At 41.1% G+C, this 26045-nt stretch overlaps 1 protein-coding gene across 3 annotated transcripts in view; it reads left to right on the top strand.

Annotated features, from left to right (window-relative positions):
- LOC126267467 (differentially expressed in FDCP 8 homolog A) overlaps positions 1–26045 on the top strand; it is a 76115-nt gene that overhangs the window by 20028 nt on the left and 30042 nt on the right. For all 3 annotated transcript variants that reach the window (XM_049972760.1, XM_049972741.1, XM_049972751.1), the window contains one exon: positions 9298–9539. In XM_049972760.1, the coding sequence (XP_049828717.1) occupies positions 9298–9539 (242 nt within the window). The remainder of the gene's footprint in view (positions 1–9297; positions 9540–26045) is intronic.

The raw sequence follows: 26045 nt of genomic DNA, 5'->3' as shown, positions 1-26045 counted from the left end.
GACTGGAACAGAAGTACTATCTTGGAAGTCAACTGTGCTTTATTAATAAGGGTTTTTTCTTCAGGTAACTCATTAAATCTGCTTTCATGATTGATTGTAGTTTTTTCCTTCCACAAATGTGACAGTAGAGATATTAGCCTGTAGTTTTCAATATTTTTTGATTTGCATTTCTTTAGTAGGTGCGCAACTCGTGTGTTATTTGGAGACCATGGTGAAATACATGAAATAAAGGCTCACTTATTATATTCATTAAAGGAGTTTTTGTATGCTGTCTGTGCATGCCTCAAGGAAAGAGATTAGAAATGCATCCAGGCCTACAGACTACTTTCCTTTAGGATTTGTATTTGTATTGCATTCCTGACTTCTTGCTCTGTTGTGGGATACATCATTGTGCAGGCTATATAGTTCATTGCAGATTCTGCACCTATTTTAAGAAAATTTTGTTGCAGATTCTCTCAATACCTAAAAACAGTTATTTACACAATTTGCTAGTTCCTGTCAATTTTCTATTAATTACTCTATCTTTAATTTTTATGTTATTGTATTTGTGTCTATGTCTTCTGGAATCTTCTTCTATGATGTCCCACAGTGCTTCACTTTTATTATACACCAGCTTTTAGCCTGCAGTTTTGCTTGTGTGTGTTCAACACGTATACTGCACAGCTGCCTTCCTCCCCCCTAGGTCCACTTCTTCCTCCCCTCTCTCTTTCCAGCTCATCTTCCCACCTCAGTCTGTCAATATCCTTCTCCCTACACACTGTCTCTCCATCTCCTCCTTCCACTCTGTTCATCTCACCTGGCCCCTCTCTTTGACCTATCATCCTCCCCCTCTCTCTTTCCATATCCTCTGCCCCCCTCTCTCTTTCCATCTCCTTCTCCCCCCTCTTACTTTTCCACCAGCAAACTACCCCACTACTCTTTCCACCTGCCTTCTGCACCTCCCCCTCCTTCCTCTTCCATCACATCGTCCCCCTCTCCATCTGTCGGTGTCCTCTTCCCTTCTCTGCCCACATCATCCTCCCCCTATTCATCATCTCCTCCTCCCCTCCCCTCCCCCTCTTCTCAGCAATGCCCATTCACACATGTAACTGCTGCAAAACAGATTGACAAGGTGACAAGGCAAGGTTATATTGTTCCTACAGCATGCCTGTTGTGTAGGGCAGCCTTCATGTTCCTGTTGTGTACAGCCTTCATGTTGGGGGCATGAAAACCGTTTTTTGCCTGTGACAAATAGGTTGTCGTGCGGAGCAGATCTATAAAGCAGGCTGATACTACTCCAACACAACATGCCCGTCATGCATGGCAACCTACACACTAGGGGCTGAAAAAAAACATTCTTGCCTCTATCTCTGCGCCTGTGGAAGCTAGAGTTCAAACTGCCCTACAGTAATGATACTCATGAAACTCACTGTTTGTGCGCCAAATTTGGTTGAAATCAGTCTTGGGGATTTGGAGGAGATGCTTGGCCGAAAAAATGGCAGACTGCAGGAACAGATTCCTAACTGGAAATGGAGGGAAAAAGATGATAAACATGTGTCCAGAAATGCATTGTTGCCATGGCCAATGGTGCTGACAAATGAAAGTTCCTGTGACCAGATACCATCTGTTCCTTGTGTTTTGCATGCCATAGGATTGATGCAGCGTAACATGAGCAGCAGAATGATCCGGTATTCATGTCGGGAACAAGCCAAGATGGTGTTTGTGTACAGCCAAGCAGCACCACTATGCCTCTACAGACACCAACCACATCATACAACATTTCAAACTTTTTTTCAGCATTTGTGTGATCATGAATCCTTTCAGACAGATGAATGCGCAGCTAGTTGGCAGGCTGTGCATACACCAGATTTTCAGACTGATTTCTTTGGAATATTGATATGAACCGAAGTACAAGCTCCAGGCAAGTGGCCTGTCAACATCGAGTAAGCCAAAACATGATTTTATTTGTATCCTGCATGACAATCGCTACTATCCCTATCATCTACAATGAGGATTATCAGCAGCAGATTTCCCTCTGTGGTAAGGATTTTGTTGATAGTTTTTGCATCAGATCATCACAATTATGGGATTTCTGTCATCAGTCCTCTTCACCTACAAAGCAACCTTTACAAGAGCTGGCATCATCAATCTGCATAATCGTCGTCTTTAGGCTGCAGACAATTCTTGGGAAATGGTTGAGGTGTCTTATTGTTAGCATCATTGTGTGGATAGGGAGTCATGGTGACCATCTACTTGGACCATTTATTATTCAACGCCACAACAGAGGAACTTACCTTGGCTTTTTATAGAACACTTTGCCTGGACTGTTTAAAAATGTGCCTTTGGCAATACGACAGGTTATATTGTTTCTGCATGATGGGGCACCATCCCACTTCTGCATTATGGTTTGCTGACACATCGTCATCACCATCCTCCTCCTCCTCCTCATCATCATCATCATCTTCTTCTTCTTCTTCTTCTTCTTCTTCTTCTTCTTCCTCCTTAGATATTATATGGGATGCAGAGGCCCTGTAACACAGCGTAATAAATGGGCAGAGTTAACCCCCATATGCAGTGTTGTTTTCTGTGCCGATGAGGGCCACAGAATTCTTTGCACCTCATATCCAGCATGATAGCCAGTCTGTTGTGGTGGGGCCGCCATGTACCCTGTTGGCTGTACCCCCATGACTACACAGGGATTGCTCTGCTGATGCCTGTGCCGTTAACTCCCCACGTATGCCAAGGAGTAGATGACTGTCACCCTGGGGCATCAGGACTCCCGGCAATGGCCATCCTACCAGGTGACCTTTGCTGTGGCTAGGTGGCACCCATGGGAAGGGTCCCTGGTTGAAGTGGGTGGCATCAGGGTGGATGACACGTGATGAAGCATAGCATATCATGTCATCACTTGCTGGTGATCGAACACCAGCAGTCTCTAAGCATTCCAAGTCTCAGTACAATGCAAGGAAGTATAATCCTAAATCATTCCCCTCCCTGGCAACACCATTGGAGGAACGCCATGCTAAGGATGGCAGCGAACCTTATTCGCCCCGATACTTCAAATGTACAAGAGCTGATGAGGACTCCTTTGTCTCGATGAAGCCTCAGTTTTTTGTAGAGCTCTTAGAGGACAAGTTTGGGGAGGTGGAGGGCTTGTCTAAAATGCGATCAGGGTCAGTCTTGATAAAAACAGCATCCTCTGCCCAGTCATGGGCATTACTTGCTTGTGACAAGCTGGGGAATGTTTATGTTACCATCACTCCTCATAAGAGCTTAAATACGGTCCAGGGTATTATATTCCACAGGGACCTTCTTTTGCAGTCTGACGACGAACTGCACGACAACTTAGAATGATGAGTTCATTTCATCTGATGCATCCATCTGGGTCTGAGGGATAGTCAAGTTGACACCAGTGCATTCGTCTTGACCTTTGAGGGTGACATATTACCTGAGATGGTCAAGGTGATGGTATACCTCTGTGATGTGAAGCCACATATTCCTCCCCCGATGCAGTGCTTTAAGTGCTGGAAGTTTGGCCATATGTCTTCCCGCTGTACTTCCAGCATCACATGTCAAGATTGTGGACGTCCATCCCATCCCAATACTCCATGTGCCCCACCTCCCACCTGTGTCAACTCCGGAGAGCATCATTCCCCTTGCTCACCAGACTGCAGGATTATACAATGAGAAAGGAAAATCATGGAATACAAGACCCTGGACCAACTTACCTGCACTGAGGCCAAGAGAAAATTTGCGTGCCTATATCCTGTGGCTATGACCTCCTCTTATGCCACCGCTACAGTTCCACGAGTTCCAGTCGGCTCTCAGAGCTGGAAGACAACACATGCCCCCTTGATGATGGGGGGGCACTTTCCTCCCTGTTGCTCCCGCACCACCTACCTCGGGAGCACTGTCCCCCAAACCATCGAGGACACCATTCCCCACTTCTCAGCCGGAGAAGTGCAAGTCTTCTTTAGCTCCTGTTGTTAGGAAGGTGTCTCTGGGTCACTCCCTTCCCAGGTTTCTGCTAGTGGGAAAGATGACACCTGCCAGTATCTGAAGTGCCCAAAAGCAGGTGGTCGTAGGGCTTCATGATCATTCTCAGTCCAGCAGACTGAATCAGTGAAGCCCTCCCAGCCAGAGAAACGCACTTGCCGAGCACTTTGCTAAGCACTATGCTCGAGCCTCTGTGTCAGAGAACTACCCCCCATCCTTTTGCACCCTCAAAATGGCGGATGGAAAGGAAAGTCCTTTTATTCACTACATGCCACAGTGAACCCTATAATGTCCCGTTTACAGAGTGGGAGCTCCTCAGTGCCCTTGCACATTACCCCGACACAGCTTCTGGGCTGGATCAGATCTGCAGTCAGATGATTAAACATCTCATCTGGCTACAAGCGATATCTCCTCATCATCTTCAACTGGGTCTGATGCAGTGGCATCTTTCCATCACAATGGCAGGAAAGCACCATCATTCTGGTGCTAAATCCCAGTAAAAGTCCACTTAACGTTGGTAGCTGTCGGCCCATCAGCCTCACCAATGTTCTCAATAAGCTGCTGGAACATATGGTGTGTTGGCAGTTGGGTTGTGTCTTGGAGTCATGTGGCCTATTGGCTCCATGTCAGGGCAGTTTCCGCCAGGGCCACTCTACCACTGATGATCTTGTGTCCCTCAAGTCTGCCGTCCAAACAGCCTTTTCCTGATGCCAGAACCTGGTTGCTGTCTTCTTTGACTTACATAAAGCATACGACATGACCTGGCGACATCATATCCTTGCCACATTGTATGAGTGGGGTCTCAGTTGCCCACTCCCGATTTTTATCCAAAACATCTTGTCGCTCAATACTTTCTGTGTCCAAGTTGCTGCCTCCCATAGTTTCCCCCCGTATTCAGGAGAATGGTATTCCACAGGGTTCCGTATTGAGTGTATCTCTCTTTTTAGTGGCCATCAACGGCCTAGCAGCAGCTGTAGGGCCGTCGTTCTCTCCTTCTCTGTATGCGGATGACTTATGCATTTCGTATTGCCCCTCCACTACTGGTGTTGCTGAGTGGCGCATACAGAGAGCCATTCACAAGGCGCAGTCATGGGTTCTAGCCCACAGCTTCCAGTTTCCAGCCGTGAAATTGTGTGTCATGCTCTTCTGTCAGTGTTGTACTGTTCATCTAGAACCTGACCTTTGTCTTAATGATGATCCATTCACTGTAGTGGAGACACATCGATTCTTAGGACTGGTTTTTGACACCTGATTGACTTGGCTACCTCACCTTTGTCAGCTTAAATGGGAGTGCTGGCAGCACCTCAGTGCTCTCCGCTGCCTGAGCAACACCAACTGCTAATTGCTCTACTCTGCTGCAGCTATACAGAGCTCTTGTTCAATCCTGCGACGGGAGCTTTTAGAATGAGTCTTGTGACCAGCGCCCTGGTGGAGGCCAGAGTCCCTCCATTGTGGATCCGAGATGCACAACTGTTCACCAGTTATCCTGCACCCATTCATAGTTCTCCTGAGCATCTGAATTACCACCTCTCTTTCCCAGTTCATATCCCGCATCGGCAGCCCAGGTCAGGGCTCACGATTGCAGTTTGCTTGCGATCCTTTCTCTCCAAACTCCACCTCTACTTGAGGTCCATTCTCCTACACCTCCATGGTGTACACCTCGGCCGAAGCTTTGTCTGGAACTTTTGCATGGCCCTTAAGGACTCAGTTAACCCTGCTGCTCTCTGCTGTTACTTCCTCTCGATTCTTGGCGTTCTGGGGATCTGAAGTTGTTCACACTGATGGCTTGATGGCTGATGGTAGTGTTGGGTTCGTCTATGTCCACAGAGGTCATATTGAACAGCATTCCTTGCCTGCTTGCTGCAGTGTATTCACTGTAGAGCTTGTTGTCATATCTCATGCACTTCAGTACATCCGTTTCTGTTCTGGTGAGTCGTTTCTTCTCTGTTCTGACTACCTGAGCAGCTTACAAGCTATCGACCAGTGCTACCCTCGCCATCCTTTGGTAGCGACCATGCAGGAGTCCATCTTTGCCCGGGAACAGTCCAGTCATTCAGTAGTGTTTGTGTAGACCCTAGGACATGTCAGAATCCCAGGCAATGAACTTACTGATAAGCTGGCTAAACAGGCTATGCTGAAACTGCTCCTGGAGATGAGAATCTATGAAACTGACCTACGTTCTGTCTTATGTTGCACAGTTTTTCGGCTTTGGGAGACATAGTGGCATAACAGTATCCACAACAAACTGTGTTATTAAGGAGACTGCGAATGTGTGGAAGTCTTCCCTGTGTTCTTCCTCCCCCTGCCCCTACTTGCTCACCTCCCCCCCTCCCGCCCCCTTCACTGCCTGTCTCCCACTGTCCCTTCTCTGCGTGTAACACTCCGCCCACGCACCTTGCCCTCCACGTCCCCATTACCCCCACCCCCATTATCCCCACACCCCAGCACCACCGCAGTGCAGCCCGTATCGCCACAGCCCTCGCGTCGCAACTCCCCCACCTAACTTGCCACCACACGTTAGTGGACGCCATATGTCACCGCCCCTCTGTGTAACCCCCCAAACTCGTATCACCAACCCCAGCGCATGTCTGGTTCCCCTGATCACCATCCCCTCTCCTTCCTGCCCCCCCCCTTCCGGGCCCCCCCTTCCGAGCCCCCCCTTCCGAGCCCCCCCCTCCTTCTGAGCTCCGCACCTTCCGAGACCCCCCCTTCCGAGACCCCCCCTTCCGAGACCCCCCCTTCCGAGACCCCCCCTTCCGAGACCCCCCATTCCGAGACCCCCCATTCCGAGACCCCCCCTTCCGAGAGCCCCCCCACCCCTTCCGAGCCCCCCCACCCCTTTCGAGACACCCCCACCCCTTCCGAGAGGGGGGGGGGGGGAAGAAGAAGAAGAAGAAGAAGAAGAAGAAGAAGAGAAACATCACAGCAGTGATCAACCAGACACACTAGACGTGTGTGTGAACCCTGTGCACTTAATGTAATCATATTCCTCTGAAGAAAAAGTAGAGGTACCATTAATAGGTATAGGTAATATTACTGAGAATAAAGCATTTCAAAGTAAATGATACAGGAATCATGACAAGCAGGAAATGTCTAAGTTGGGTTCACCAGAACTGCATAACAGATCTGTGACCTGATACCAACTGAATGTACAGCTATTGTTAGAGATATTCATAACAAAATATTTTTTTTAAACATTGTGTCCGAATGAACACTGGCTTAAGGAAGAAGAATGTAACTTATACACCCTAGCTGACCACACAAGCTTAATTGGTTACTATAGATCTCAGAATATGAAGGGTGACAGTGTAGCAATAATAGCTGAAGAATGGTTGTCCTAAAAGCCAAAGTTATAGGTATTAAACATTTAACTGTAGAAGGAAAATTTGAAGCTGCTGCTATCCAATTCCATGACTGCAAAGTGATTATAATGGCTGTATGCTATCCATCCAAAACAGACTTAAGGATTTTATAGAGTTAATTGAAAAACTTTTACTTCCTAAATATGAGACAAATAGAGTATTAATCATTGATGATATTAAGCCGTTCGGCAAAATCAAATGGAAAGTTCGCACAGGAATATCAGCATTGTAGGAAAAGATAGATTGTTGCTTACTGTAAACAAGACACACTAAGTTGCAGTCAGGCACAATTAAAAGCACACAAAGCATTCAGCCACAGTCTTTGTCAGCTAAAGAGAAAGAGCGAGAGAGACGTCATTCATACACACAATAACTGTGGCCTGAGCTGCCAGAATTGGTACTGTGTGTGTGTGTGTGTGTGTGTGTGTGTGTGTGTGTGTGTGTGTGTGTGTGTTGGCTGAACTGTGGCCTGAGCTGCCAGAGTTGGTACTGTGTGTGTGTGTGTGTGTGTGTGTGTGTGTGTGTGTGTGTGTGTGTGTTGGCTGAAAGCTTTGTGTAAGTGTCTTTCAATTGTGCCTGTCTGAAACTTAATGTGTCTTGTTTTACAGTAAGTAGCAGTCTCTCTTTTCCTACATTATTGGTGATATTAATTCAGATGTGTTAGTGAAAAATTCTGGGACTAGATGCTTTCTATAGACTTTGTTACCAAATTCTTTACTGCATCATTGATAAAAATATCAGAAAAAATGATTCCCTCTAATATCATTACAGGTATATGTAAACAGGAGACTCACTTGAATATCATTGAGCCATTGTTATCTGACCATGATGGCCAACTCCCGAGACTGTCTGGAGTTGGAAACATTCACAAACATAAGGCTGAATCTGGGACAATGAGACTACTGCTTGATATACACACAACAAATTTCAGACATTATCTACAGACTTTTGACTGGAGCTCCATTGTCAAAGTGTTTCAGTCATCTTGTGAAGCATATGAAAATTTCTAATGTACTATAATAGCCACCTTTTTAATAAATGCTGTCCTACTAAAATACCCAGAGGCCATATTCAAAGAAAAACAGGAAAGGATGCATAACTAAGTGGTACGCTCCTTATCTGTATAAGCTAAAAATATTGCTAAAGTCTGTGAAATGTCATTTAGCTGTAGTACATATAAGCCAGTGTGTCTTAAGCTGAAGTCATATTATAGAAATGATATAAGTGCAAGGCAGCATGCAATATGGTAAAATTGTAAACTGGGATTTCTGCAAAAATGCTGGCTATTCCATTTACCACAGATCAACTTAATCTCACCTTTTTCTACTCAGGGATTCTGCAGCTAACTGATGTTAGGAATACTGGTCTGTAATTTTGCAGATCAATTCTGTTGCCCTTCTTACACACAGACGTCACCTTTTTTCCAGTCACTTGGGACTTAGAGCTGGGCGTGAGATTCGTGATAAATGCAAACTGATACCAGTTAGTTTTTCGCTTTATTACTGTAATGAACAATTTCAATATATGTGAGTATATTTATTTTACTCTTTTAAAAAGGTGGGTTCAGAAAACATTTTATTTTCTTTGGTAATGTAATATGCAAATTTTAGAATGATTGTCAGGTATCCTGTGTTTTGATTATTGATGTACACTTGCATACTTGGAAATTAATGAAGCTTGAAGATTGCCTACATGAGCCATTTTATCTGTATGTTAAAAACATCTGTGTGTGAAATAGTTAGCATAGTATGCTCTGTAAGTTAACTTGTGCAAAAGATTCAATAATGTTTCAATTTCTGCATAGTGTTTGCTGCTTTAGTGTAGAGTTTTTTCTTTTTTTAAAAAAATAAAAATGTTCCTGCATTCTAGTTTCATGTATTGCATTATGCCTCTTGAATGCAAACTTTAATATAGATGCACAAATTGTATCTTTATTAAACAGAACATGTATTGTTAACAGAAAACAGCTGGGTGGAGCCACGTCTGTGTGATTATGATGGCTGTTATTACTGTCCAAGCTGCCACTGGAATTCCATGGCTGTAATACCAGCAAGAGTTATTCATAACTGGGACTTTGAGGAAAGACCTGTGTGTCGTGCTTCAAGGCAGTTACTCCAGCTAATGATTAAGCGACCTTTGTTGAATCTGGAAGAACTGAATCCAAGATTATTTGGTTTTGTTGAAGAACTTGGTTTTGTGAAGGTAATTTCATGATCTGTGTTTCATTAATGAAAAGAAATGCCAGGAAATTTTAAAGAGTTAATTCAGGAGAAACTGATGAAAGGCTGTCATATATTCTCCTCTTAACGTGGAGGTCCCTCTCAACAAAGGCTGCGAGTGATATAATCATACTTTCCATCCTTCACCATACTGGCCAAAAACTGTTGAATTAGAACAGAATGCTGCTGAGACGTAACACATTGAAAAATTGTTTTATCTCCATTTTGCCAGATGTAGTGCCAAAAAGTATGTGTTAAAAGAAAGAGTAGAATGAAGTTTATTCATCTCACAACAGGTACAAATCAAAGATTTTTGTATTGGAGACTCGTCAGATTACTTTTAAAAAATAAGATTATAATAACTACCATATTTAAGCAGGTATTTCTGAATTTTTAGACATGAACAATTAACAAGAACATATATAACACTTATGGTCATTTTGCAGCTTTCAATACAATTTATACAATATATTAACAACTTATTATACAATACATATTTTTTTATGTTTCTTGTCTTTTCAAATGACCAATCTGTCCTGCATGAATTCTTCAACTGAATAACAACATTTTTCCACTAGTGTATTAAATAATGATCTTTTTAATGGGACAAACTCCATATTTAACAGATATGTGTTATTTAATTTATAGTAAAATTTTAATCCATTGTACAATGGTATTTGAGCGTGAAGTTTTAAGTTATGAGAGGGAAGTTTGAAACTGTGTCTGTGACAAGTTCTGTAATTGTGGTTGAAATGAAAATTGTCAAGTGAGTTTTGATTTTTATATACGAAAATAAAAATTTCGTAAATGTATTCTTAATTTTTTAAATAATGGCTGACATGATGCTCTTTTTTGGACTAAACACATGTTTTTTATGATTCTCTTTTGAAGAGAGTAATCTCGGGCTGTTTGTTGAGTTTCTCCAGAAAATTACTCCGCATCGATTTATAGTCTCAAAGTGGCTGTGGTAGACTATCTTCCTGATATCCATAACGGTGGAAACAGATAAGACATTGCATTCGGGAGGACGGCGGTTCAATCCCTCCTCCGGCCATCTTGATTTAGGTTTTCCGTGATTTCCCTAAATCGCTTCAGGCAAATGTCGGGATGGTTCCTTTGAAAGGACACGGCCAATTTCGTTGCCCATCCTTCCCTCACCCGAGCTTGCGCTCCATCCCTAATGACCTCGTTGTCGATGGGATGTTAAACACTAATCTCCTCCTCCTCCAGTTAAGACATTCATCGCGTAAGCTAGGCTATTTAACTTGGTTGCTAAGTAGTCTACGTGTGCCTTCCAACTTAAATTTTTGTCAAGATTTAGACGTAGAAATTTTACATAATTTGCTTCAACCATTTCCTGATCGCCATGCACTATTTTTGTGGGAGATGCTGATGCTGTTTTAGCACTGAACTGCACTAATTGTGTTTTTGTGACATTGAGTTTTAATCCATTATGGTGAAATTATAATTCTAGGCTTCCCATTATAATTTCTGCAGTACCATGAATTTGTTCTAAATTGTCATTTTCAATGAAGACCGAGGTGTCATTTACAAATAAAATGGAGTGAACATCAATGCTTAAAGGTAAATGATTTATGTACAGCAGAAAAACATAAGGCCCTAAAATTGAGCCCTGTGTGACCCCTGTACAAATCTTTTTCCAGTCCGAGAATGATTTTTGTTCCATTTGAATTTACAATAACTCTCTCTTTTCTTTCTGACAAATAAGATTTGAACCATTGCAGTGCCCTGTCCACAATCCCATCTCACTCTAACTTGTGTAGAAGTGTAATGTTACAGTAAAATCTGCCTTTCCAATTTTCTTGAGGTGATGCATTAACTCCTGATTTTTTTTAGTTTCACTAATATTTTATTACTTTTTAAAAAATCTTTTGTTATTACGTGAATTTGACTTGTGTAATCTTAACCGTGAAATAGATTTCGACACTTTCCTTACTCAATATTTTTGACTTCCAGTAAGTAATTATTCTTATTCGAATTAAAACTGTATACTGGATGGTGTTGCAAACCTGATGCCTTGTTTTTTTTTTTATGAGTAACGCTGTTGCCAGTTGAGTTACCAATCATGGATTGTGAGATGCTTTCACAACTTCAGACCTCTCCTGTTAACAAATGTATGATCCAAATGTGAGATAGTATTTAATTTTACATAATTTTCTTCGTACTGATTTTTCAGTGTACACCTTTCCCTTCTGAATTACTAGAACACATTTCGTCATCTTTTTTTTTTTAAAGTAATTACTTAAAATATTAATATTATTTTATCAGTTGAGCTTCTAATTTCAGACAAAACTTGCATACACCAGAGATATTTGTACAAATTTTTGAAATATATAACAGGACTGTTTGTCATACAAAAGTACTTTTGGATAATTGCTTATTCTCGCTAAATTTTGGGTGCCTATTCTCCTTTCTTAGGATGTGCTGATAACTGCCATAATACAAGGTTTCCCTGATGCTTTCCTAGTATGACACTTCATTAGTTATTTGAACAACCATTTTTACACTTTCTCCATTTTTCTCTCTTTTTATTAACTTTAAATGTAGCATCACTCTTTTGAACATTACATGGGGGGCACTATGTGAGGTGTCAGACTACAGGCCATCATCTTACAAGCTAAGCACTAAATAGTAGGCATTTGTTTGCCTAACTTCACCTTAAAAAAACCAAGGAAACGCATACAATGATTTTTCTCCCAGAAGTTCCCAGTATTAAATTGTAGTTGTACAAAGATATTATCTATCCCAAGTGTTCTGTTTTGAGCAATTATAGTAGGAAAATTTATGAGGAATGTTAAATTTTAAGTAGCTGGCAGCAGTTGTTGTTCATGTGCATTCTTTTAACCTCTTGGTTAGTGATTGTCATGTTATAATGATATAAACTTTTAGTCAATCTCCCACATTTTCTGTAGAAGTCACATATGCATCCATCTTGGTGCAGTCTTAGAAGCCTAGCTCCATCAGAAACAGCTGCCTGTAAAATTTATGATTTCTTTGTATTCTTTTCTTAAAACAGGATAGCAACTGTTATGAAGAACTGCTTTATTGTCGGAGCAAATATTAATATATCAGACTTTCAGACTTTTACATATCCATCCACAACACAAACCACAGATCAAACTGTCAGAATAAGAGGCACTTCAAAGATACAAATCAGTTTTACGCTCCATGTCTTAACTATCCAAGTGTTACTTCTTGGTGAGTCTTCAGAGACCCTCTTCTGTGTGACATACAGTAGGTGCCAACTGTGGTTACCTAACTGTTGGGGATAACAAGTGTGGCTGCTGTCATTGGGTGCAAATGGCTGCATCATCTTGGAAGAGCCTTAAAAAGTATTCAGATGGAAGTGTTTTAGTGAACACAGTCTTCAAACACAGTCTTCTGTACCTCAACAGAAAATGATGTGTTTATAAGCAACCCAGGACAATATTTATTTTCACTCTTTATATGTTTTGTAAAGATTTCGTGTAGATCTTTTTTGTTTGAATTCAATTCCCCCAAATATGCTACCCCCATAAACATATAAGTCTTGCTTGTATCATTTATGCATGGAAACTACATGGTCCAGTTACTACCTGTGTTTGACATCAGTGTTCAATAAGCACACACAGACAGCAGGTAGCAGCACTGGCAATTTAGGGTGTATAAAGCATGTTGTGAGGACACACGGAACAGTGCAGCTGTCATCATAATGTAAAAACACAGTAATTTATCTGATATCCAGAAGGGAATGATCATTGGCCTTTTGGCCACATGTAGAAACATTTCTGAAATGGCTAAGTTCGTGTATACTGTTTGCATGCCACTGTGGTTAAACTATGATGTGCATGCCAAAATGGGGCTATCCAAAACCTGCACTGAGTCAATTTTAGTGCACCATAAGCCATAAATGACAGGTGTGAATAATGTCTTTGGAGATACGCAAGGGCTATAGGTGTGCAACTGTTGGCCAACTGATTACCCACACAAGCCAAGGGGCTACCAACAGTGTCTCCTCAGTGACCCTTCAGTAAACATTGCAGCGAATGGGCTGCTGCAGCTGGTGCATGGTTCATGCACCCATGCTGACTGTCGTTCATTAGTGACAAAGGCTGGAATTTACAATGCCAATACAGCAAATGGACACCCAACGAGTGGCAACAGGTGGACTTTTTAGATCAATCATGTTTTATGTGCCTTTGGACAGATGGCAAACTCTTGCAAAAATTGTCGAAAGGCTCCAGGTCAGAAGAGAGAGCAGTATGGTCTGTGGAATGTTTTTTTGACATTGCCTTGGGTGATCTAGTCATTCTGGAAGGCACAGTGGATCAATACAAATATGCTTCTATTCTTTAGGGACCATGTCCACCCCTGCATGCAGTGTATTTTTCCTCAGCACAATGGCATCTACCCCAGTGCAGTGCAGTGCAATGTGTCACACAGCTCGCAGTGGGTGTGCATGGTTTGAAGAGTGCCAGGATTAGTTTACTTTACTCCCTGGATTTAAACCCGATTGAGAATCTGTGGGAATACCTTGATCAGGCTGTATGTGCCATGGATCTTCAATTGATATGCCTAGCACAGCTGGCCACAGCATTGGAGTTGCCATGGTTCCACATCCCTGTTGGTACCTCCCAGAACCTCATTGACTCCCTTTCTATAGATCTCACAGTGGTCCGCACTGTTAAAGGTGGTTATTCAGGCTTTTAACGGGTGGTCACAGTAATATGACCGGAAAGTGTAGCATTGCATACCAAATTTAAAGACACTCACTTCTTGGATGTACCACATTCAGCTCATTATATCAAGTTCTCATTGTAGTCTTGTAATAATTATACTTCAATTATATCATTATCATCTACTTTTGAAAGCAAATATTTTTATTGTTCTTTTAACATCTTTTAAATATAATTATTATAATACTTGCTCAATCAGGTAAGTATCCTACCACTGTGGTTCTTAAACCAAAAAACTTGATTTACCTTTTATTGTTTTTTTTTAGGCACCAAAGTACATATCTTTCTCTTTGATGCAGTATCTGATGCTCTGTTTTAAATGAATGTTGTAGAACTCTGAAATTTTTGGCCTTTTGCAGAACGTGAGAAGAAAAAATCAACCTTCATTTTCTTTATTTTTAAGTGTTATTTCTTAGGTTTTTGATCTTTCTAAAGACATGTTTCATTAATTTGAATAACTCTGATATCTCCTTCAATTATATCCTCTCCAGGAGTTTGGACTATTCTAGAAACATCTGTCCAAGAATGACCCTATTGAAAGACTCTGGACAACATCACCTATCACGATAATTCAGGGATCCTGCGATTAATGAAAACTGAGAAGAATTATAGTTGCACACAAATGAAGATGATAAGAAGGTTGATAGACTGTTTTACTGCCAGGAAAGTTGATAGACTGTTTTACTGCCAGGAAAGAAAGGATGCTACAGGTCATGCAAGTTGAAACAAAAGAGTGAAAGAAGACAGCTACAGAGATAGATAAATTATCTCACATCCCATTTCAGAATAACAGTGCAGGAGGAACTTGTCCCCACACCCCGAAGGAGTGATGTTTGTTAATCGTACAGGAGGGATTATGGGAGTTCTTCCTTCTTCAACCCAAAAAAAACGATTATAACTCCAATAGCACCTATTTCATTAGTGCCGCTAAGGATAAATATTTCTCTCATTTCTTTCCTATGCAAAGATACATTATGTTCCAACTCTATGAGTCAAGGAGGTGAGCTGCTACTGGCTCCCGCCCCCTAAAATTATCAATTAACTGACTACAAACCATATACGCGGAGGTGACAAAAGGTAAAGGATCTTCAGTAGCCCTTTGGAATCCCCTCAGCAACCAGTTGGGACACCTTCAGCGATCAAGTTCAAATAAATTGTTCCAACATATTACGTGCCGGAGGTCCTGGACACCATATCTGTAGCACTTGTGTGCCTGTGCTAAGGCTGAGTTGATTTACCTGAACCACCCACTGCCCAACCAGGGCTTAAAGAGTTCAATGACTTGATTCTTGGTCTCAGCACTTGCTCCTTTCAGAGTTCATCCTGCTAAAACAACCCTTCCAATAACTGTTCCCAAGTTCCACTGTATCCCCTTAACATTCAAGGGTTCCTGGGTAAACCCTTGTATCCCAGAGTTAATTGAAACTCTTTTCCCTTGTGAACATCTTTAGACAATTTGGCTTTCTCTGTGGTCAAATATGCCATCAATGCTGCCTCTAGGTGTGTTAGGTTAACAATTACAAAAGAAAAGAAAAGGAAAGAATTTCTTGGTCAGTTATATGCTCCAAGCACTTGTAGCTTTTAACTAAAACAAAATCCTTCGCTTTAATATCACAGGATTTCCTCTGTTCCATCTTTTTCACTACTCACAACTCCAAGGAGATCACACTTTGTAGGGATAAGAAATGGAATGGCCACATAGGCTCAGTCGTGGGTAAAGCAGGTGGTAGACTTCAGTTTGTTGGTAGAATACTGGGGAAATGCAATCAGTCTGTGGAGGAGATTGTTTACAAATCACTTTTTCTAGAATATCGCTCAAGTGTGTGGGACCCATGCCAAATAAACTTAATGTGGACTAGTGAACATATACAGAGAAGGGCAACACGAATGGTCACAGGTTTGTTTGATCCATGGGCGATTGTCACAGTGATATTGAAGGAACTGAACTGGAAAACTCTTGAAGGTGGATGTAAACTATCATGAGAAAGTTTACTAACAATTTCAGTGTGTCACTGGTGGCAACTGTGGACAGTATTGTAATAATAAATGTTATATTCAGTTTCTGCAAGAGATTGTGACTATGCCTTTCATAAAATCTTAATTTCTACAGTCTTTTTTCAGAAATTCTGTATTTTCTGTTTCTCTAATTGAATCAACACTGTAAAGAAGTTAAATAGAAAGTAAATATTGATATTCACACATTGGTATGATTAATGCATTGTCTCTTCTTTGTATGCATCATATGCAACATGATTTGCATTTTGGATGCTTCTGGGAATGGGTTACTCACCTGGGTCATTGCGAGAAGTACCCAGCCTGACAAAGTATTCTACATCCTATCCCACATTGTTTTCCAATTGTGTTCCCTAGGCCTCTTTTGAGCAGATAGAACTTGAATACACCTCGTATTTATTCTCAAGTCCTAAGGTCTCCGATTTTTTTTTCTAATTAACTACTCACCCGAAATCGATGAAACTGGTGTTACTTCTCGACGTAATCGCCCTGCAGACGTACACATTTTTCACAACGCTGATGCCATGATTCCATGGCAGCGGCAAAGGCTTCTTTAGGAGTGTGTTTTGACCACTGGAAAATCGCTGAGGCAATAGCAGCACGGCCTGGTGAATGTGCGGCCACAGAGAGTATCTTTCATTGTTGGAAAAAGCCAAAAGTCACTAGGAGCCAGTTCAGGTGAGTAGGGAGCATGAGGAATCACTTCAAAGTTGTTATTTCAAAGAAACTATTGCGTAACGTTAGCTCGATGTGCGGGTACGTTGTCTTGGTGAAACAGCACACATGCAGCCCTTCCCGGACGTTTTTGTTGCAGTGCAGGAAGGAATTTGTTCTTCAAAACATTTTCGTAGGATGCACCTGTTACCGTAGTGCCCTTTGGAACACAATGGGTAAGGATTACGTCCTCACTGTCCCAGAACGTGGACACCATCATTTTTTCAGCACTGGCGGTTACCCGAAATTTTTTTGGTGGCGGTGAACTGTGTGCTTCCATTGAGCTGACTGGCACTTTGTTTCTGGATTGAAAAATGGCATCCACGTCTCATCCATTGTCACAACCGACGAAAAGAAAGTCCCATTCATGCTGTCGTTTCGCATCAACATTGCTTGGCAACATGCCACACGGGCAGCCGTGTGGTCGTCCGTCAGCATTCGTGGGACCCACCTGGATGACACTTTTCACATTTTCAGGTCGTCATGCAGGATTGTGTGCACAGAACCCACAGAAATGCCAACTCTGGAGGCGATCTGTTCAACAGTCATTCGGCGATCCCCCAAAACAATTCTTTCCGCTTTCTCGATCATGTTGTCAGACCGGCTTGTGCGAGCCCAAGGTTGTTTCGGTTTATTGTCACACAATGTTCTGCCTTCATTAAACTGTAGCACCCACGAACGCACTTTTGATACATCCATAACTCCATCACCACATGTCTCCTTCAACTGTCGATGAATTTCAATTGGTTTCACACCACGCCAATTCAGAAAACGAATTATTGCACGCTGTTCAAGTAAGAAAACCGTCGCCATTTTAAGCATTTAAAACAGTTCTCATTCTCGCCGCTGGCAGTAAAATTCCATCTACTGTACGGTGCTGCCATCTCTGGGACGTATTGACAATGAACGCGGCCTCATTTTAAAACAATGCACATGTCTATCTCTTTCCAGTCTGGAGAAAAAAAATCTGAGGCCTTAGTACTTGAATGCACCTCGTATAGCTTCATATCAAATAACTACTAGTGAAATAAAACACTGGCAATTGGAAAGGCAGTTGATCTGAATGATCATTCATTTAGTATCTTCCTTTGAAACACAAGAAGCCTCTTAAAGAAAAGAGTGAACTTCCAATGTCTACACCAGAAAATAAGAGGGCAGATGAAATGCCGGAAGATATATTGTGCTTCTCAGAACACCACACTGAATACAAACAGATGTGTCTTCAATACAAGTTTTTGTCATACGTCTGTAGGAAGAGGAAAGAAGAAGTTATATCTACAAAAAATTGTAGTTATTCCCCCCCCCATTAACCATGGACCTTGCCGCTGGTGGGGAGGCTTGCATGCCTCAGCGATACAGATAGCCGTACCATAGGATAGGACCAATGGAGGGGTATCTGTTGAGAGGACAGACGTGTGGTTCCTGAAGAGGGGCAGCAGCCTTTTCAGTAGTTGCAAGGGCAACAGTCTGGATGATTGACTGATCTGGCCTTGTAACACTAACCAAAACGGCCTTGCTGTGCTGGTACTGCGAATGGCTGAAAGAAAGGGGAAATTACAGCTGTAATTTTTCCCGAGGGCATGCAGCTTTACTGTATGGTTAAATAATAATGGCGTCCTCTTGGGTAAAATATTTCTGAGGTAAAATAGTCCCCCATTCAGACTACTCAGGAGGACATTGTTATCAGGAAAAAGAAAACTGGCGTTTTATTGATCGGAGCTTGGAATGTCAGATCCCTTAATCAGGCAGGTAGGTTAGAAAATTTAAAAAGGGGAATGGATAGGTTAAAGTTAGATATGGTGGGAGTTAGTGAAGTTCGGTGGCAGGAGGAACAAAACTTCTGGTCAGGTGAATACAGGGTTACAAATACAAAATCAAATAGGAGTAATCTAGGAGTATGTTTAATAATGAATAAAAAAATAGGAATGCGGGTAAGCTACTACAAACAGCATAGTGAACACATTATTGTGGCCAAGATAGATACGAAGCCCACACCTACCACAGTAGTACAAGTTTATATGCCAACTAGCTCCGCAGATGGAGGAGATTGATGAAATGTATGATGAGATAAAAGAAATTATTCAGATAGTGAAGGGAGACAAAAATTTAATAGTCATGGGTGACTGGAATTCGATAGTAGGAAAAGGGAGAGGAGGACATGTAGTAGGGGAATATGGATTGGGGGGAAGAAATGAAAGAGGAAGCTGCCTGGTAGAATTTTGCGCAGAGCATAACTTAATCATAGCTAACACTTGGTTCAAGAATCATAAAAGAAGGTTGTATATATGGCAGAAGCCTGGAGATACTGGAAGGTGTCAGATTATATAATGGTAAGACAGAAATTTAGGAACCAGGTTTTAAATTGTTTGACATTTCCAGGGGCAGATGTGGACTCTGACCACAATCTATTTGTTATGAACTGTAGATTAAAACTGAAGAAACTGCAAAAGAGTGGGAAATTGAAGAGATGGGACCTGGATAAACTGAAAGAACCAGAGGTTGACGGGAGTTTCAGGGAGTGCATTAGGGAACGATTGACAAGAATGGGCAAAAGAAATACAGTAGAAGAAGAGTGGGTAGCTTTGGGAGACGAAATAGTGAAAGTAGCAGATGATCAAGTAGGTAAAAACACGAGGGCTAATAGAAATCCTTGGGTAACAGAAGAGATATTGAATTTAATTGATAAAAGGAGAGAATATAAAAATGCAGTAAATGAAGCAGGCAAAAGGGAATACAATTGTCTCAAAAATGAGATCGACAGGAAGTGCAAAATGGATAAGCAGGGATGGCTAGAGGAAAAATGTAAGGATGTAGAGGCACATATCACTAGGGTTAAGACAGATACTGCCTACATGAAAATTAAAGAGACCTTTGGAGAAAAGAGAACCTCTTGCATGAATATCAAGAGCTCAGATGGAAACCCAGTTCTAATCAAAGAAAGGGAAGTAGAAAGGTGGAAGGAGTATATGGAGGGTTTATACGAGGGTGATGTTCTTGAGGACAATATTATAGAAGTGGAAGAGAATGTAGATGAAAATGAAATAGGAGATATGATACTGCGTGAAGAGTTTGACAGAGCACTGAAAGACCAGAGTCGAAACAAGGCTCCTGGAGCAGACAACATTCCATTAGAACTACTGACAGCATTGGGAGAGCCAGGCCTAACAAAACTCTACGATTTGGTGAGCAAGATGTATGAGACAGGCGAAATGCCCTCAGACTTCAAGAAGATTATAATAGTTCCAATCCCAAAGAACGCAGGTGTTGACAGATATGAAAACTACTGAACTATCAGTTTAATAAGCCAGTGCTGCAAAATACTAACATGAATTTTTTACAGGCGAATGGAAAAACTAGTAGAAATTCAGATCAGTTTGGATTCCATAGAAATGTTGGAACACGTGAGGCAATACTGACCCGACATTTCTAGCATTTGTAGACTTAGAGAAAGCTTTTGACAATGTTGACTGGAAATTCTGAAGGTGGCAGGGGTAAAACACAGGGAGCGAAAGGCTATTTACAATTTGTACAGAAACCAGATGGCAGTTATAAGAGTTGAGGGACATGAAAGGGAAGTAGTGGTTGGGAAGGGAGTGAGACAGGGTTGTAGCCTCTCCTCGGTGTTATTCAATCTGTATATTGAGCAAGCAGTAAAGGAAACGAAAGAACAATTTGGAGCAGGAATTAAGATCCATGGAGAAGAAATAAAAACTTTGAGGTTCGCCGATGACATTGTAATTCTGTCACAGACAGTAAAGGACTTGGAAGAGCAGCTGAACGGAATGGACAGTATCTTGAGAGGAGGGTATAAGATGAACATCAACAAAAGTAAAACGAGGATAATGGAATGTAGTCGAATTAAGTCGGGTGATACTGCATGAATTAGATTAGGAAATGAGAAGCTTAAAGTAGTAAATGAGATTTGCTATTTGGGAAGGAAAATAACTGATGATGGTCGAAGTAGAGACATATAAAATGTAGATTAGCAATGGAAAGGAAAGCGTTTCTGAAAAACAGAAATTTGTTAACATCGAGTATAGGTTTAAGCATCAGTAAGTTGTTTCTGAAAGTATTTGTATGGAGTGTAGCCATGTATGGAAGTGAAATGTGGACAATAAATAGTTTAGACGAGAAGAGAATAGAAGCTTTCGAAATGTGGTGCTACAGAAGAATGCTGAAGTTAAGATGGGTAGATCACTTAACTAATGAGGAGGTATTGAATGGAATTGGAAAGAAGAGAAATTTGTGGCACATCTTGACTAGAGGAAGGGATCAGTTAGTAGGGCGTATTATGAAGCATCAAGGGATCACCAATTTAGTATTGCAGGGTAGTGTGGAGGGTAAAAATCGTAGAGGGAGACCAAGAGATGAGTACACTAAACATTCAGAAGGATGTAGGCTGCAGTAGGTACTGAGAGATAAAGAACCTTTCACAGGATAGAGTAGCATGGAGAGCTGCATCAAACCAGTCTCTGGACTGAAGACCACAACAACAGCATATGTCATGTTAGTCAGGTCAATGATTATTATGTTGAAGTGCTCTTTGAATACTGTGTCACAGTAGTAGATCAGGAAACACAAAAGGTAGTAGTACTGTCAGTATCTTAACCTTTATAAAGCAGCCAGATGCAGTTTTAGTAAGGCCTGTTTATTTAACTGATGAATCATTGTTTGTAGGGACTTTAATGTTGATTTTGTGCCAAATAATTCTGATCAACGAGACCTAAAGTTTTTGTGTCCAGTTTTGAATAATTACCCAAAGTAAAGTTCTTGCAAAAGGATGAAGGATATCAAGCAGTATCTGTTGCTGTCAGACCCAACTACCTTCAGTGATTTAGATGTAAAAACAATAGTCAATGGTTTGTCTGACCGTCATGGTCAGTTGTTAATAACAAAATGTGATGAAACTTCCTGGCAGATTAAAACTGCGTGCCCGACCGAGACTCGAACTCGGGACCTTTGCCTTTCGCGGGCAAGTGCTCTACCAACTGAGGTACCGAAGCACGACTCACGCCCGGTACCCACAGCTTTACTTCTGCCAGTACCTCATCTCCTACCTTCCAAACTTTACAGAAGCTGTGGGTACCGGGCGTGAGTCGTGCTTCGGTAGCTCAGTTGGTAGAGCACTTGCCCGCGAAAGGCAAAGGTCCTGAGTTCGAGTCTCAGTCGGGCACACAGTTTTCATTTGCCAGGAAGTTTCATATCAGCGCACACTTGGCTGCAGAGTGAAAATCTCATTCTCGAAACAAAATGTGATGATGAGTTAGGCTAAGAAAAAAGAAGAAAAATCCTATTTTATTGAATTGTAAACAATGATTCGATCATGGTGTCATGAGAAGGACGCTATGGAAATATCTATAAAGCAAAAGTATAGATGAAACATATAACTCTTTCTTAAACATGTTCTTATAGAACTTTGACTCTTGTTATGCCCTAAAACAAAGAATGGTAAAATTAAACAAAGGAGGACCAAGGCATGGATGTCTCCTGGGACTAGGGTATCTTGTAGCAAGAAGAGTGTACACTACCTCATCTAGGGGACAAGATGTGGTGAAAAGCTGAAACTATGTTGCCAACAGGATTGTAAAATCCTACAGTCTTCTATCAAAGAGTTGAAACTAATACACTAAGCAGAAATAATAAAACAGTCATAGGTAAAAAAAGAAGATGGAACAAAAAACAAAATTGCAATGCAAATGCAACTGAATTCTGAGAAAATAGCTGTGACAGAAATAATGACTAATAGAAATCAAGAGCCATCAAATTAAATGATTTCTTCCTTACAATGGTAGCAAACACGTGTACTAGTGAACAATCCAATAAAAATGCATTACATTTACTTTGCACTCACTGCATACACCATCAACATATATTAGTTTCAGATGTAAAACTTCTGAAGAGATTAAAAAAATCATTAGATTACTAAAGTGTGGTAATTCTTGTGACTATGATGGTGTTTTTTAGGAGAGTCTCAAAATCTTATGCAAAGTTGCTAGGATAGCCATAAGCTGTTTCTGAAAGCAGCCAATGACACGGGGTATATTTCCTTGCAGACTTAATGTACTGTACTAATCGTGTATATAAAAGTGGAGATAACTAAATATATCAGTTTCCCCTACTTATAGACTTCTAAAAAGTTTCCAGTTAAGTGGCCCATGGCAAGAATATTCTACAAGACTTATTAACTGCCTCTCAGTTTGATGTTTGTAAAGGATCATTGACCAAGAAAGTCACAGGAAACCTTACAAATGAAGTCCTGAACTAGACAGGAAAAATTAGCCTGTTGTTATATATAGCGATTTTTTAAAAGCCTTTGATTGTATGGATCACAAAATTCCACTTGGTACACTAAACTGTTATAGTGTTTATGGAGTCCCCCTTAGAAGGATGGAGCCTTATCTTCTACTTCTACATCTACACTCCGCAAACCACCATAAAGTGCATGGCAGAGAGTATGTCCCCTTGTATCAATTATTAGGGTTTCTTTACATTCCATTTATTTATCGAGCACAAGAAGAATGATTCTTTGAATGCCTCTGTGCGTGCTGTAAGTATTCTAATCCTATCATCACAATCCCTATATGAGAGATATGTAGGGGGTGTCGTATATTCCTAGAGTCATCATTTAAAGCCAGTTCTTGAAAATTTCTTAGATTTTTTCAGGATAGTTTACGTCTATGTTAAAGAGTCTGCCAGTTCAGTTTCTTCAGTATCCCTGTGGCACTCCCTCACAAGTCAAACAAACCTGTGACCATTCGTGTTGCCCTTCTCTGTCTTTGTTCAATATCCCGTGTTAGTCCTACTTGGTGCAGGTCCCACACACTTGAGCCATATTCCAGAACAATCACACAAGTGATTTGTAAGCAGTCTCCTTTATAGACCAGTATCCTACCAATAAACCAAAGTCTACCACCTGCTTTACCCATAACTGAGATGACATGATCATTTCATTTCATATTCCTACAATGTGTTACACCCAGGTATTTGTATGAATTGGCTAATTCCAGCAGTGACTCATTGATATGATAGCCATAGGATACTAGTGCACAGTTTTACAGTTTTGAATGTTTAAAGTAAGTTCCCGATCTTTGCACCACTTTGAACGTATCAAGATCTTGCTGAATAATTACTCAACTTCTTTAGGGCAGAAGTTCACTATAGATAACTGCATCGCCTGCAAAAACCCAAAGGTTGCTGTTATTGCCTGCAAGGTCATTGATATACAGCAAGAGCAGCAAGGGTCCCAACACACTTCTCTGGAGCACACCCCAAGTAACTTTTGCATCTGACGATGACTTTTCATGCGAGACAACATGCTGCATCCTTGCTACTAAAAATTCCTCAATCCAGTCCTAAATTTCACTTGATACCCCATATAATCGTACTTTTTACAATAAGTGTAGGTGTGGTACTGTGTCAAATGCTTTTTTAACTCGAGAAATACTGTATCTGAGTGCCTTGATCCGATTTTTTCAGTATGTTACGTGAGAAAAGTGGGAGTTGGGCTTCACAAGATCAATATTTTCAGAATCCATGCTGGTTGTCATGGAGGAGGTCATCCTGTTTGATATACTTCATTATGGTTGAGTTCAAATATGTTGTAAAATTAGACAATAAATCAATGTCTACGATATTGGATGGTAATTTTGTGGATCACTTCCAGTACCCTTCTTGTAGACTGGTGTGACCTTTTTCCTTGAACTTGGCACAGTTTTTTGTTTGAGGGATCAATGATAGATTATAGTTAGACCCTTTTCTAACTTTCCCCCAAATTCAGTATAGAATTTGTTAGAGATTCCATTGGGCCCTCGAGATTTATTCAGTTTTAAAGATTTCAGCCATTTCTCAGCATCCTGAAACTACGTATTTCAAGCATCTTTTCAGTGGTACAAGGATTAAATTGGGGCAATTATTAGAGGTATTCCTTTGCAAAGGAAAATTTGAAAACAAAGTTAAGCATTTCAGCTTTTGCTTTGCTACCCTCAATGTCAGTTCCTGTCTCATTTGCTAGTGACTGGACATAAACTTTGGTGCTGTTAACAACCTTTACATGCGACCAAAATTTCTTTAGGTTTTGTGAGAGATCATTTGCCAGTAGTCTGCTGTGGTATTCATTGAAAGCTTCATGAATTACTCTCTTGACAGAAAAGCACATTTCGTTCAGCCTCTCTAACCCTTGCTGCCATTTCCCTAACAGATGCCATCATTCACCATACATTTGAACTGCCAGTGATTAATAGACCCTACCCTTTTGTGTTTGCCTTCTCTTGATGCCAGACAAAACAGGTGTCCTTAAAACAGGTGAAGTGAGTCCCATTGGCTCAGTTTTAGTTCTATTGGAAGACAGCGTCCCTAGCTTGTTGGTTAGGGGGATTGGTACAACACCCTGAGTCCTCCCTGGTCACCATTCATCCTCTACAGGACTCCTATCTGTATTGTTGAAACACCACTTGCAGTAAAGTGGGCAAGTAATGACAGATTCCATACTTCCTGCAGGTACATGACTCTCAAGAGCTCTCCGAACACACTGATTCACCAGTCATTTGACAGTATTCAGGGCAATTTCCATCTGCTTATGAATGTCAACCAACTCATTCTGTGTTCAAGAACAGGGGCTGCATTTTAGCTGGTGCAATGTTTTACAGTACAAAGAACAAGTCACTTTAAATTAAGCCCACTGATTATCTCTTGAGCCACGGAGTTGATATTTCACTATAAGAATTGAAGCAAATACACATAGATTTCTATTAAAAATGTGTGGTAAAAATTACTAATTTCTCACCACTCTTTGAGGTTAATTTTTATTTTCCTATTTAAGGGAAAATTAGATGTGAAAAAGTAAGTTAATTGGAAACATTGCCTTATGGGAATGTGGTGTTTTATTTGATGTAAATGGCAACTATTCTAATCTGCAATAAAGACATCGAGAAGAATCTGATTAGTAAGTATCACTGAAAGAGTCTCGCTATGTGCCTGCTTGAAAGTTGGCTATCCAGGACACACAGTATATAAGTCACTGTTTTCAC

This window comes from Schistocerca gregaria, chromosome 1 (assembly GCF_023897955.1).
Source record: "Schistocerca gregaria isolate iqSchGreg1 chromosome 1, iqSchGreg1.2, whole genome shotgun sequence".
Lineage (NCBI taxonomy): Eukaryota > Metazoa > Arthropoda > Insecta > Orthoptera > Acrididae > Schistocerca > Schistocerca gregaria.
The sequence above is the reverse complement of the archived record's forward strand: the minus strand, read 5'-3'. Positions and strand labels throughout refer to the sequence as shown.